Consider the following 14,116-nt stretch of genomic DNA (forward strand, 5'->3'; position numbering starts at 1 on the left):
ATCGAATTCCGTACATATTGTTTTTCTTATTTCAACTGAAGAAGCTGCAATCTTAGTCATTTTCTTTCGTTTTTCCGCCCTCTTTTTTATGTGTTAATTTTTAAATGGTAATGAATCTTTAGATAAATAAAGTCAGGTCAGTTTTGGTTTGACGGCTTCACATTTGTATCTTGACTAAATAACGGGACTGATGGCCGGGAGTTTTCTAAATCAGACCGTTTTCGAATTCAATATAGAAATACATCGGTATCTTGAAATGAATAATTTTTTTTTCAAATCAAGTGTATTAAGGGAATTCTCCACTCGAATGGCCCGCTCTGCAAGGTTTATTGCTCACTTTTTAGTGCTTATTGGTGCTTATTAAGACCTACAAAGAAACCAAACAATAGAAAGAGTTTTTTGAGTTTTCAGTGTTGATATGCGGGTAATAAATGCGGGGCTTTTCGTTCAATGGGGAGAAATTTGATTCGACCAAGATTATTTTACCCATTGGGAATGGTAAATACTACATTACAAGGTTACTAGACGTTCACTTTCTCCAGAATTGTTTGAACAGCCAGGGGAAAAACGTATTTAACCAAAGTTGAGCGAGAAAATATCCAATACATTGTAATAAAAACAATAAGACAATAAGATGATACATTGCTTAAGGACCTTTTAGCCTAGAAGCACGCCTTCAAACAACCAATCGACTGATGTGAACTGATCTGAGACCATTTTCCCTCATGAATATGCAATGAGCCACGCACCTGCAAGACAATCAAATGAGCGTCATTTATGAAAGAACTAACAAACGGATACTGGCTTAGTAAATAAGGCTTGGGCATAAATAGCGTGTGATCGTACTCTCCTACTCACTAATCGCACCAAGTCCGTTCAATAATCATCATCATCACTCGTAGTTCCAAACTCGTCCTCAGTATCGCTACGCAAAGATAACTTTATAGAAAAGAGAGATTTAGTTTTTCAAGGCTGAAAATGACAAGTCAGGGTAAAAGTAACGGTGAACGGCTTCAATTGTCGAGTGAAATTCGAAGTGGTCCCGCCCGTAGAGATGATCCTCTAAGTACGGGAAGTCTTCTTCTGAATTTTATGAACCAAGCATCGGGAAACGTCAAGAACGCACTAGAAAAACCAGCAAACTTCAAAAGGAATATCAATCATAGAAGATACCTTCAGAAGCAGCTTAGAAATTACTCTAAGAGAAAAGGAGATAACACACAGTCCAAGAAATCCTCACCCATGAAGCACAAGACAGCACAGCAAAACGGTGGTGGAAGACAAAATTACAAATCTCAGAATATCGGTTATGTGAAGAGTCTTCAGAGTTGGTCAAACGAGATGGCGGCGCATAAAAGTAATGCAGAAAAAGAGCGTAACGCACTGAAGGAGAGGAATTTACCTGCTTCTTTCTGGCAAGAACCTGTTATGGCTTCGTTTCCACAAGACTTTAATAACGGGTACTCTTACCACCAGTATGAAGCAAGAACTGGCGAAGAATGTTCTCAAAATCCAAACGAAATTCAAGCATTTCTTGACGGATGGAATGGTTACGAAGCGCGTGGGGAATTCTCCCCCGAGTCTACAGTAGATTCAATTCCATCGATTTCATCCGAAGATGCTTCTTTGGAAGAATTCATGACATGTGAAGAACTCACAAGAAATCTCGATATTAAAGACTTATATGTACCCGAGATGTACTCTGCGGACAGACTGTTAAACGACGTTCAAGAAACATTGTACGCGGGGCAGATTTCTCCTTCTCAATATTATCTACCGTCTCCAGCGCCCTATAGCGACCAAGGATATTTTAATTTCTCGTTAGACCTCGACTCACAGGGTTTACCGCCAATTGCTATGGCTTTCCTAAACCAGAACTCTTTATCGAGTTGCTGAAACTATAGAGTAAAATAGAGCTATATATACATATATTTATTCATACAATATTATTGAAAATAAGAAAATAATTATGAAAAATGTTTTCGCACCTTGAAAGAAAATTAATTTAAGGTTTACTTCCTACCTGAGCGACCAGCCCGCGAGAATGGCGAAAAAAATCGAGGTTATCCCAGAACTTACAATTTATTGTGAATCAAAGGGGTTTAACACCACTTTTTTGTGTTTTTTATTTTATTTGAAAATTTGTTAAAGTCAGTAGCAGTAGCTAATATTAATAGATGCTGATATGTGGGGAAAAAAACTTAGTATTTTGAATAAATAAAAAAAAGTTTCTTATAACTAATTTATGGTGATGTTTGCGTTATCTTGCTATGTTTGACTTAGCTTAGTTTCCTTTAGAATTTGAATCTAGTTTTATCCTTAGATTTTCTTAGATTTTAAAATGTTCATTACTAATGCTAGCACCAATATAACTGCGATCAAATTTGGTTTTAAAATCAATTTAAAGTCAAAAAACGAAAGACAAACATTTTTTGCGAAGACTTTTCGATATCACCGAAAACCCAAATATTCACAAACCACCACGTACGCTCATTCTTTAGTTATGATTAATCGCGAAAGTGAATGAAGTTTAAATGACGTTTGAAGAAGAAGCTACGAAGCATTATTCTATATTAGTACTTTGAATCATTGTTCTGCGTAATACGAGGTTTGATTGTCCTTTAATATCGAATTCACAGCTCTTTCTCGCCTAGCGGGCATGACACTACAATTAGTGATTAACGTCAAAAAAGACAGGCAAAAAAATTGATTTCGCTTCAAAGATAGTTCGAGCTAAGATGGCAAATGGCTCTGAATTAATGGCAATTTTACCACCTTAAGTCTCAATAACTTAGGACAACGGCTGTTATATAAATAAATTTGGTAAAAATATCAATTTCGTAATGTTTTGTTAGTTCATGTCTAAATGACAAAATGATCTTCTAAATTCTTCACTAAATGATATTTTTTTCATAGGATTTAATTTTTTTTGTTGCGTTGGTTGGTCTGATGCCTGCCTTGTTCCTGATTTGTTTACATTCTAAGGCTATTAAAAAGCAACTTATTCATACCATGATGGTTTATAAGAATAAGTGTGTGAAGGCACAATACTTCAGTCATCAGAACTGAAGATACTCGAAATGAACACAGCAAAATAATCATTAGGAAATGTAATTTCTTAAGAAGTGAGCTTAAACACGTTTAAAGACTTGAATTCTTTCTAGTCATTTCTTTGCTCTTTGAGTACCTTTTTTCACTGAAGTGCTTCTAACTACTTTTAAAGCAATTCATGCTCAAAGAATATGTTATTCCACTCTTTCTTTTCACTTCTCTTCTTTCGGGGGGATTTTCTTGACAAAAACCATCACAAACACTAAAAAGAATTTTCCCACTTGGAAGAAGGGAAGCCTAGCTGTCTACAAAGTGTTTACTTAACTCTATGCCTGATCATGCAGGATTTTCAGTATTTAAGATCAACCTTTGGATATTATCATAATTATATTCAAAAAAGGGCACTAAAAACAATAACCTTGCCATTTTGTAATGTCTAATTTTAAACTAAATACTGAACTTTGATTTTGGTTTTATTATCTCGGCGTTAATAAACACAAGTAGGAACAAAATTACGAAAGATGAATTAAAAAGATTCTCGAAATTTTAAATAATTGAAATTGGAAAATAAAATCAATTTCTAGCTTTGGTATTTTCTTTAGTTTTTACTAAGCGTGATCAGTTCTAATGTTTGGCTCGTTTGCCACCAGCTAATACTGCCTCGAGGCAAGGATGAGTCAAACAAAGCAACAATATCATCTCCGTCTTGCATCATACTTCCTCGATAATGATTTTACACCATGAGTGTGAACAGGTCTCCACAAGGCTGAATACCCTAAGTTATGAGTCTCAATTCATTATTCAGCTTTACAACACCCCTATACACGTGCGGCGAGCCTTTTCACCGGAATAATCACTAGTATGAACGTGTACGACACATTGCACAACGAACGAACCATCAGATATTCTTATAGCAGGGATTATTATACAAAGAGTCTTCTTGTCAGCCTACAAAAAATATCAGCAGCAAAATTGAAGTGGTGATAAAATTTTAAAAATATCCCCCCCCCCCCCTCCCTATTCATTCAAATCGTCCTGCCGAGTCTAACCGAGACATTAAAGAGAAGCTGAGACAACTGGAGAAATGCGGAGACGTCTTAGGAAATAGTCACGCCCATCTATTTCTTTATCGAACCTCTCAGTCTTATCTCGTAAAGCTTTAAGTGGCTCAATGTGCGTTTTTATCAAAGCGAATAGCAGTCGAACCGTTGAGTGCTCTTTGCAGTATAAATAACCTGTATCTAAATGAGGTGCTGTGATCACACGATCTCTGATCAGCCATTTAGATATCAGTCTGGATTTGAAAAGGGTTCCACGTGGATACATGGTGAGAGACACGTGTCGGGCCCCGATGCTCTTCTTCTGGTTAACTACGCTCGTACTGCGCACGCTCAAGAAAATGTGCCGATCTTGGCCTAATCTAGATATCTTTCAACAAAGGAAATCCTTAAGATCGCTATTGCGTATAAAACCGAGAAAAAGAAGCTTAAATCTCATTAAGTAAAAGTGTATGCATTTATATTAAATACTCGAAAGAAAAAATACTCTTCGTTTACTTATTTCTTTGGGAATATACTCTGCAAATGTTCCTTTTTTGAAACTATATTCCCAAAGAAATTAGTGAACGAAATAAATAACTCCTGTAAAAACAAAATTTCAGACATACACTAATACTTTTTCAAGCATAAAAATAAATAAATAAATAATGACTTGGGCAATTAGCGGGAAAACTCAAGAGTTCTTTTTGATCAGAGTGTAATTTTTTATTAGATTATTTTGCAAGGCTTTCGTTTTGACAACTGACAATTTCAAGCCCGAAACTGAGCCTTAAAACAATATGGCTTTTAATATCCTATGATTAGTGTTTGAATAACTGCGTTTAAATCTCCTTTTTTTCTTTACTGTAAATCTTTTATTACAAACTTAGTTAGTTTTCAAAATCTCAAATAAATCTTGAAATGAATTCAAATTATTCTTCCTTAAACACTGTCAATCTTGTTTTCAATGAATGAAAACTTAAAAAAACATTTGCTCACAACTGAGCGATGAAAAACAAAAGGGTATTTTAGGACTTTAACGAACCGTTTCCTTTTGGCTATAGATTAGTGAAAGACTGAAAAATGCCGCTTTAATCTGCGTAAAGGAAAAAAATTATTTCTAATCATTTCTTGAGCAAAAAAAAAAATATATATATATATATATATATCGACTTTGTTTGTTATCAGTGATGAGTGATTGCCGGGAAAACTGGGTTTTAGTTACTAGTCATTTTAAATCGGATAGAAATCCCTTCAATTTCTCCCATCTCATCCACTCATTTATTTATTTCCATCTATCTATCCATCCATCCATCCCTCCCTCCCTCCCTCCTTCCTCCCAGTCCCTCTCTCCCTCCCTCTCTCTCCCTCCCTCTCTCCCTCCCTCTCTCTCTCCCTCTCTCTCTCCCTCTCTCTCTCCCTCCCTCCCTCCCTCCATTTTTCTGATTTGTTCTCATTCATTCATCCATTCCCATTCCATTCCAACCAGTTATCCAGCCATTATCCATTTTGCTAGCTTTACCTAATGACCATTAATAACCATATTTTTTATTTTCTCGTTAGCCATATAGGTGAAGAAGATGGTCAAGGGTTTTGCCTTTCCATGTTATACTACTGAACATGATATCTGGATGAGGTTCGTTAGGTAAGTCGATGGCAGAAATAAAGGCAATACTCAGCCGTTAGACAAATTAATACTTGTTTTAGAAAGCATGACCGGCATGACGGGTGAGAGGGCTCGCCTCTCACTAATGCGACCCAGGTTCGATCCTCCCACTCGTGGTATGTGAGTCAGTACAGTTGCTGGTCCTGTCATTTCAATGGTTTCCCCCGAGTTCTCCAATTTTCCTCCCTCTGTAAAATCACCTTATAAATTCTAATTCGATCTAGAAGGGCCTAGATAAAATAATACTGTGTAATTCTAGAAACCTACCAAATATCTTTTTAAATGCGTAATTTTTTTTAGATTTTAATTGTGAAGTTTTTTAGTTTTTTTTTTTTTTACTACTAATGACTTTACTTTAAACCTTCATGTCAAAGAAGAACGCAAGTATTTCATTTGTCAGATCGTAAATTGATATTTGATTGTGCTTTTATATCAGTACACTAACAACGGACTGGTCTTTTCCAAGTCAATTACCGTTGATATTCAATACCATCAATATCATCATGATCTCCAGGTACTGCGGGGCCGACGCGCCTGAAATTTCAATCCAAGCCGATCGCAGGGTTTAAAAGTTTATAATAGCTTCAAAGCAAACAGCACAGGATAAACAAGCTACACCGTACCTAGGGTGAGTTTTAAGTACGATTTATTTAGTAATTAATTTTATTAAATATCAAAAATTATTATCTCTTACAATGTAGTAATATACAAAACATTTTCACTTAATGCCTTGCAAAAGCCATGGTCTAGCTGATAACTCAAGTTGTAATATAAAATTTACAACAAGTTTAGTTTAGTTAAATACTCCGGGCTTTCGTTTCGTTTCGTTTCTCCCTCCGCAAAACCTAGTTTCAAGGTTCAATCTGTGAGTTAGCCGTGCCCTGCTTATAACAGCCCAGAGGTTGTTCCAGGGTACCGAATATGTGAGTTAGCCGTGCCCTGACTTAGATCAGCCCCGATGTTGTTTCAGGGTTCCATCTGTGAGTTAGCCGTGCCCTGACTTAGATCAGCCCAGAGGTTGTTTCAGGGTTCTATCTGTGAGTTAGCCGTGCCCTGACTTAGATCAGCCCCGAGGTTGTTTCAGGGTTCTATCTGTGAGTTAGCCGTGCCCTGACTTAGATCAGCCCAGAGGGTGTTTCAGGGTTGTATAAAATTTTATGTTTCTTAATCTAAAGGTTGTGACAGTTTTTCGCAATTTCAGTTGACAAAGGAGACAATATTCTCTTAATTAAGTACTTTTCGCTCAAATTAAACTGTATGGATTGATATTTGTCTCTTTTCCATATACATTGTCCATGTCGGTATGTTTTGCGATGAACAGACAATTGGATCAATTTGTTGGGATTTAAGAAAAAAACATGTCGCGAGACCCGCCAAAACGTGTGGGTTTGAGAGACTGCAAAAGACGGTGTTGGCCACTCGTCGTTGCCTCGGTAGATACTTAGCAAACAATTAACATTCATAATCCTTTGCGTAATTAACAACCACAGGAACTCAAAAAACTCAGGAACAACCTCGTAACAAAAACTAAGAACACGAGTTTTAGTGGCTATTTTACTTTTTGCAGATGTGCATTTGGGATATTTTTTTAAAATCAAACCAATACATGAATAGAATATACAATATACCAATACAGAAATGCAATTTCTGCTTATTCACTTGGATCAGGGAAGAGATCAGGGACGTGATTGTATTATCTATATGTCTCGAGTTCCTGGCATTATCTACTAGATGGCCTTCGTCATCAAAATAGCCCACTTTTCATCACATAAAAGATGAAAGTAAACAAACCTTCAAAGATCTAGAAAGGCAATATATGACAAAACTTTTCGTACTTAAATGCGCCATATTTGTATGGAAACCAAGAAGAAATGTTGAATGGTTTTTTAACGAAGTTTTATGATAATAATAATAATAATAATAATAATGGCCATTCTTATATAGCGCATTACATAATCTCAATATACTTTACAATGATTATTTTCGGGGACTTGACGGACTGAGCTATTAGGGCGCAAATTGAAGCCCATGCAATTTACAATCATGGGTGTTTGTTAGAAACTGATGCCCCCAAGGCAAGGCTGTTGTACCGGGCGACGATCCCATGCTCTTTCACGAAGAATACAACATCCATATTATTCATATGCGGTTAGAGTGTGTAAGCAGACGGGACCTCCGGTATTTACGTCCTTTTCCGAGAAGACGTGAAGTTCTAACCATTTATAGATAGAGAAAGAAAGGCAGCAACTTCTAAGTTAAATTTAAAGACCCTGAGTGCTGGTCCTTTCGGGGTTCGAACCCGCGTCCAAATGAGCCAACCGGTTGTTGGTTTTATCTTATTTCGTTAAATATTTCTCCTTTCATTGAGGGTTTAGACTGACATTTTGTGAAGTCCTATATGTGCCTCAAAATTGGAGGTAGGATGGAACGTTAGCCTAAAAAAATAGAATTCCTTCTAGAAACTTTGCTTATCTCGTTTTGGTTTGATAAAGCCTGAGATGATGAAACATCAAGAAAACAAACAAACAAACGACGAAATAAACTAATAGATAAAACAAGTTTGCTGCACTCGTTAACAATCTAAGTTATACATGAATACAAGTGTTTTAAATGACACCTTTTGATGTCCCTGTATGTACCATGGTGCAACCATGGATTGGAAAGCCACAGACAACGGGGTTATGAAGGAAAGTTTCCAAAAAGATGTACTATCAGAAAAACACAAAGTAAAGAAGAAGGAGAAGGAGAAGAAGAAGTAGAAGAAGAAGAAGAAGAAGAAGAAGAAGAAGAAGAAGAAGAAGGAAAAAGAAAACCAAGGAAAAGGAAAACCAAGGAAAATAGAAGACACCTCAGTATTCTGGTGTGCAATACTTGTAAAAACCCGATACTTCACTACAATGGCGAGGGCGTGACGCTTTAACCAACGGCGTCCAATGAACACGTATTGTATCATCATGGAATATGCTGTACGCATTAATACAATTGCGTTTATATCAGTATACATCTTGCAGGTAACATTGAACATTGCGTACAAAAGTTGCGGAGATGGACACATGATGCAGTTCCACCTGTCGTATTGACTGATGCATGGATGATTCGCAATATTGTGCCTAATTACTGCACCGTTCCTATACTTAAGTAGCCATTAAATTTAATTGTCTACAACCAAAACATACCGGTGCATGTCATTTCGTTTATAAATCAGTGACTGACAATAAATAGATATTGCTTTGAATATTTGAAGTGCTTGCTAATTAAGGTTACCTGTCTTGGTAAACTTTTTTTCACCAGTCGCTGGAGAAACCATGGAATAGATACAAAATTTTAAGCCTTACTTTCATGTTAAACCAACGGAAAGTTCTCTCAAAGATTCCGAGAGCCTAAGAAGTGATTCTTTATACAAGACCCAAGGTGTCGTCTGTGAATCCCTGGCCAAAGAATAGACCTTCAAACCGACAAAACTAAGTAAATCCAACCTTTAAAACATCAGAACAAAAGCGACTTACTATTACAAGACTCTCACAAGCAATTAACAAAAAATCTATCTAAAAAAACCTGGGCTCCCACGTGTGTGACCTGTTCTGGGATGATTAGTATCAGTCTGACAACAAGGATAAAGTGGAAATGAATTTCTCATTTGTACTGACAAAAAATATACTCTAACTTTGTGTTTGTTTTTGTCAATTTTAATTTCTATTTGCACGTCGTAGTTTTCAATAGAAAAAATCCTCAATTGTCTTAGCTTTTTATTCTTAATCCTACTTGAATAGTGAGTCTACTTTGAGTGATCCTTTAGAACAGATCTATAAGCCGATGCATTAGAGCTTTTATTAAAACGTTAGATTAAATAGAACAAGTTTTCAAAGACAAAAAAAGTTTTTCCAATCGTCTCTAGATTTTGATTAAAAGCGAGTGCTTTGAAAAGAACACGTTTTTCTCGTTTAAACAAAAAATATATTTTAAGCTATTTATAACTCATAGACAGTTTAAAATAGTAGGAATACATAGATATCATATCTGTAAACACATGGACTTATCTATTGTTGCGAGTTTTAACCATTTTCAATGTTGTACAACTAAGCTATACTGACGAGTTTTCAGTCATTTATTCCGTCATGTTGCAACTCCAACTTGAACGCTCCATGGGAAATTTCCACTTAGCTTCCAATGTTTTGTTCTTTTATTGAGCATTCGTGAAAAAAATTCCAATTCACTGTAAAGTGTTGTGCAGACCCCTAGCTTTTGCAAACTGAGTTATGCATCTTCTCTTGTCGACCACAAAAGGTGAAGAAACAAATGAATGATTATATTCAAATACGTCATTCTACCATAGAACAAGGTATAAATGATTCATCGCATCTAAACGATGCAACACGACAATTTGATATAAATGCCATTGCACATAAATTGCTTTTGATCTAAACTAGCTGCATTAAAATGCCTTCTGATGACATTGCATTCAAATGGAGTGCACACATGCACACACTCACGGCAGACCCACCCCCCGACTTCAGAGGTGAGAGTAGAGTGTGTGCACTTCTGCAGTTACTACGATGAAAGCTTATTTTGTCGTAGCTTGATTTGAGTTACGTATGAAACGAAATCTAATCCCCCACTTTAAATGTGCTCGGGTCTCCCTCGAGTTCTATAGACGGGGTTGGATTTTTGGATTCGTGTGAATGTGAATAGAGTTTATTAGTAGGCCTCTCCCTTAATTCAAAGATCATTGTTCGGGTTCTCCAGTTTTCCTCCCTCCACAAAAACCAATTCAATTCGTTCATCCCCTTTTTAATCTGAGTTAGCCATGCCCTGACTTAGATCGGCCAAGAGGTTATCAGCGTTTAATCTGTGAGTTAGCCATGCACTGACTTAGATCAGCCAAGAGGTTGTCAGCGTTCAATCTGTGAGTTAGCCGTGCCCTGACTTAGATCAACCCAGAGGTTGTTTCAGGGTTTGATCTGTGAGTTAGCCATGCCCTGACTTAGATCAGCCCAGAGGGTGTTTCATTGTTCAATCTGTGAGTTAGCCGTGCCCTGACTTAGATCAACCCAGAGGTTGTTTCAGGGTTCAATCTGTGAGTTAGCCATGCCCTGACTTAGATCAGCCATGAGTTTGTTTCTGCAGGATTTGATAAAATTGTCATGTTGATATAAACAGTTCCGTAAACATAAACCCCCCTACTTTAAACAGGATAAAATAAAGTAAACATATCGTTATAAATCAAAATGTTAGCCAGATAGAGTTTCATTAGTACTGAGTATTATATTCATTATTCATAAATTGCAATCTCTATTTCTATTGTTTGCAGTAAAGCGAACACCTTGTTTTCTAATTAAAAAATCTAATTCAATTCAATCTAAAAGCCTCGATCGATACACTTCGATGACTATTGTCGGTTTTTTAACTTACATTATTCGAGGAGTTTTTTCTCCGCGGGGTTCTCAGGTTTTTAGTCCTCCTTCCGCAAAACCTATAACAAGCTAATCTCAATTCAATCTGTGAGTTAGCCGTGCCTTGTTAGTCTAAAAGGTTGTTTCAAAGTTCATTAAGATTCGAAAGAATGCATAATGTAGGATGAGCTCACAAAAATGGTCCATATCCTGTTTGTGGCTGTTATTAGAAAACCATTCAACAATGCTGTGTAAATTGTTCATTGATGAGCTGCAAAGCCAAGTGTTTGAGTAAACGTTTTCAAATTCAAGGAAAAGCTATCGGAGTACTGAGATTCCTTTTCAATGTATCATCAAACTGAACAAAATCAATTCCGTTTATTCGGAAACCCTTTTACTGCACAACCGTGAAGCCTTTCGATGTTTCAGTCGGATACAAACATTTTGCAGTGTATTTGAAAACCCAACTAAGTGTACTATAGGAAACCATTGCAGTGCAACTTTAGGAAACCTTTCCTATGCACGAGAAAACCAGTGAAATGTAATAGTAAACCCTTGCAGTGCTTTAGTTGAAACCGCTTTAAAAGGAAGAGAAAATTTTGCATTCAGATCATTTTTTATGAAATGAGTTCATAATACTTAATATAATTCAGCTTGTACCACTTGGGGTTTAACCGTACCGCAGCCCTCCTACAGCGAGAACATTTTGCCTTTTACAATTAATATATCCATGACATTTCATAAAAATGTTTCGGTTTCATTCAAACTGACTTGGCAATTAATAAAGGTTGAAGATAGGATATCATAGCACCCCACCTTGTCAGAAACTATAAACAACAGCGCTTAATGGTCCGAAGCCCATCTAGCAATTTTGTTGATTGCTCTAGTTGACGCCCACCTCCCTGGCTATTTCAATTGCCTTTTTAAAATTACTTATGATTTTAGCATATTTACACGTGTTCTGGGGGCTTTTATGTTAGAGGACTTCATGTAGCGGTGACACACGGCGGGGCGGGCCCCCCTCATGTGCACTGCTTGATAGAGAGCTACTAAAGGATCGTACGTACGATATGAATAACGCGCGCTTTTATTTCTCAGTGGGAAAGTTTGCAAGAATAGCCGCGATCATCTGATCATATTGTGCCTGGTGCGACTGCGCACAGGGTATGGAAACCAAGATGAATTTTTGCATCTTGTTAACGGGAACATGAATTTGTCTTTGCTGATAAAATTTTTCCATGAAAACAGAAAACTTTACAAGCGAAACTGTTTTTAAATTGGCACGTGTTTTTATGCTATAGGACCTGGACTATCAAATGGTTTACGTACTATGAAATGCCTTCGCTGTTTTCTCTCAAAGGTTTCCGCTAGTCACTTTATTCCTTTTGTTGTTAGGTTTAGATGAAAAGCCATTTGAGTGCCACCATAGTTAATAGAGGCCCTTTCTCGACGCCCTTTTATACAGCTTATCATCGGTATCATAAACAATCGACTTTTTCACGCACCACGGGATAAAATAAATCCTAAGTAAAAATAATGATAGATATATCTTTTTTCAAAAGATTTCGGAAACCATTTGAGTGCAAAAACAATTGGGAAGCCATTTAATTGCAGCTCGTTCGCACGTGCTTTCAAATTAATTTAAGTAACGGATTGGCTACTTTATTGCTAAGATCAAAAGCGTTAATGTTTTCTCGAGCTGTTGACATTTAAGCTCATCACTAACAGACAGTTCTCAGGAGTTTATTGGTGAACAAAAGAATCGACAATACCAAGTTATAGTCAGTTTCCATCACTATCTTTTTTTTTATAGTGTTTACTGACTCATATAATTGTCAACTCTTGATCTCCTCTTCAACACATGGCGTTTTAGCAACCTTCAACCCCCCTCCTTTTCTTTATCCAGGCATATACTCCTGTCACCAGTGCAATGAATTAAATTTCCCTTGAAATATATGAGATTTTTTGAGAAGCGGAAAACAACCTACAAATGGCTTTCCGTTTTCAAGCATTTTGATTTGCTGGTGAGCATTTTTTACACTTTTTGATTGGTTCGCAGTGGAAAGCCATTTTAGTGTCAAAAAATGATATTTCGTTGTTTTTATCCCGGCTTTATCATAAAAAAAACTTTGGTAAGCTTGGATTTGATTTGATTTTCAATTTGAAAAGTCACTTTTCTTTGTGAAACCAAGGATCAAAAATCTAATAAAAATAAATAAACAAATAAAAAATAAAAAATCGATTAGAAATGTCTATATTTCTCTCCCGCATAAATTCTCCTCATACTGATCTGTTGTTACAGTACGTTATTTACTCTTCAATCCGTCGCTTACACTTTCCCACCATTGTTTGGTGTCACTGCTCATGCAAACAGTCGTCAAAAACCAACTCCTGATCAAAAAGGGAACGAACAAAGATATTATATTGCTTAGTGAATTGTTCCTTTGTTAATGAGTCAGACTAATAAACGTGTGCGAATTAAGGAGCTGCCACTCATTGTCTTAGTGAAATCAATCGAGAAATATCAGACGACTTTTTTTTGGGAAAAAATCCCTACTGAGGAAGTCTGAGTCATTTTGACTTTTTTTACGTGTGCAAAATATATTAATAAAAAAAAAAAAATGCGTAGGATACACAAAGTATCGAGTGGAATTCTGTCTTTTAAAAGTACAAATAAGGAAGCCTTTCTAATGTCATTTACAAGCATTTGAAAGGCTTTCTACAGGTCATATTGATGCTGTTAATATTGGTTGGAAGCCTTTTTAGCGTTTCTCAAAAACACCGGATTGGTTTTAATGTGGCCTATGGAGTTCAAAAAACTTAATAATGTCACTTTTAAAAATGCACTTGAAAGGGATCTCTACGTCATTTAAACGCGAGTTCGGAACTATTCGGAAAAATTAGGACAAAAAGACCTTTTCAACGTAATTTATATGGTCTATATTGTCTTTCAAAAATATTGAAATTATCTG

The 14,116-nt window shown here is 36.4% G+C and overlaps 1 protein-coding gene and 1 long non-coding RNA gene across 2 annotated transcripts in view; both read left to right on the forward strand.

Moving 5' to 3' along the window:
- LOC116305953 (uncharacterized) overlaps positions 1 to 14,116 on the forward strand; it is a 29,422-nt gene that overhangs the window by 14,260 nt on the left and 1,046 nt on the right. Inside the window, exons 2-3 of the long non-coding RNA XR_004198210.2 lie at positions 5,652 to 5,733; positions 6,269 to 6,382. This is a non-coding gene — a long non-coding RNA (uncharacterized LOC116305953). The remainder of the gene's footprint in view (positions 1 to 5,651; positions 5,734 to 6,268; positions 6,383 to 14,116) is intronic.
- On the forward strand, positions 782 to 2,252 carry LOC116305952 (uncharacterized). Its single transcript, XM_031715959.2, has one exon. It carries the CDS (start codon positions 979 to 981, stop codon positions 1,894 to 1,896), a length of 918 nt encoding a protein of 305 aa, XP_031571819.2. The 5' UTR covers positions 782 to 978; the 3' UTR covers positions 1,897 to 2,252.

Source organism: Actinia tenebrosa, unplaced genomic scaffold (assembly GCF_029948245.1).
Source record: "Actinia tenebrosa isolate PJP-AT-01 unplaced genomic scaffold, QUT_ActTen_1.0 PGA_scaffold0__85_contigs__length_37466705, whole genome shotgun sequence".
Taxonomy (NCBI): Eukaryota; Metazoa; Cnidaria; class Anthozoa; order Actiniaria; family Actiniidae; genus Actinia; species Actinia tenebrosa.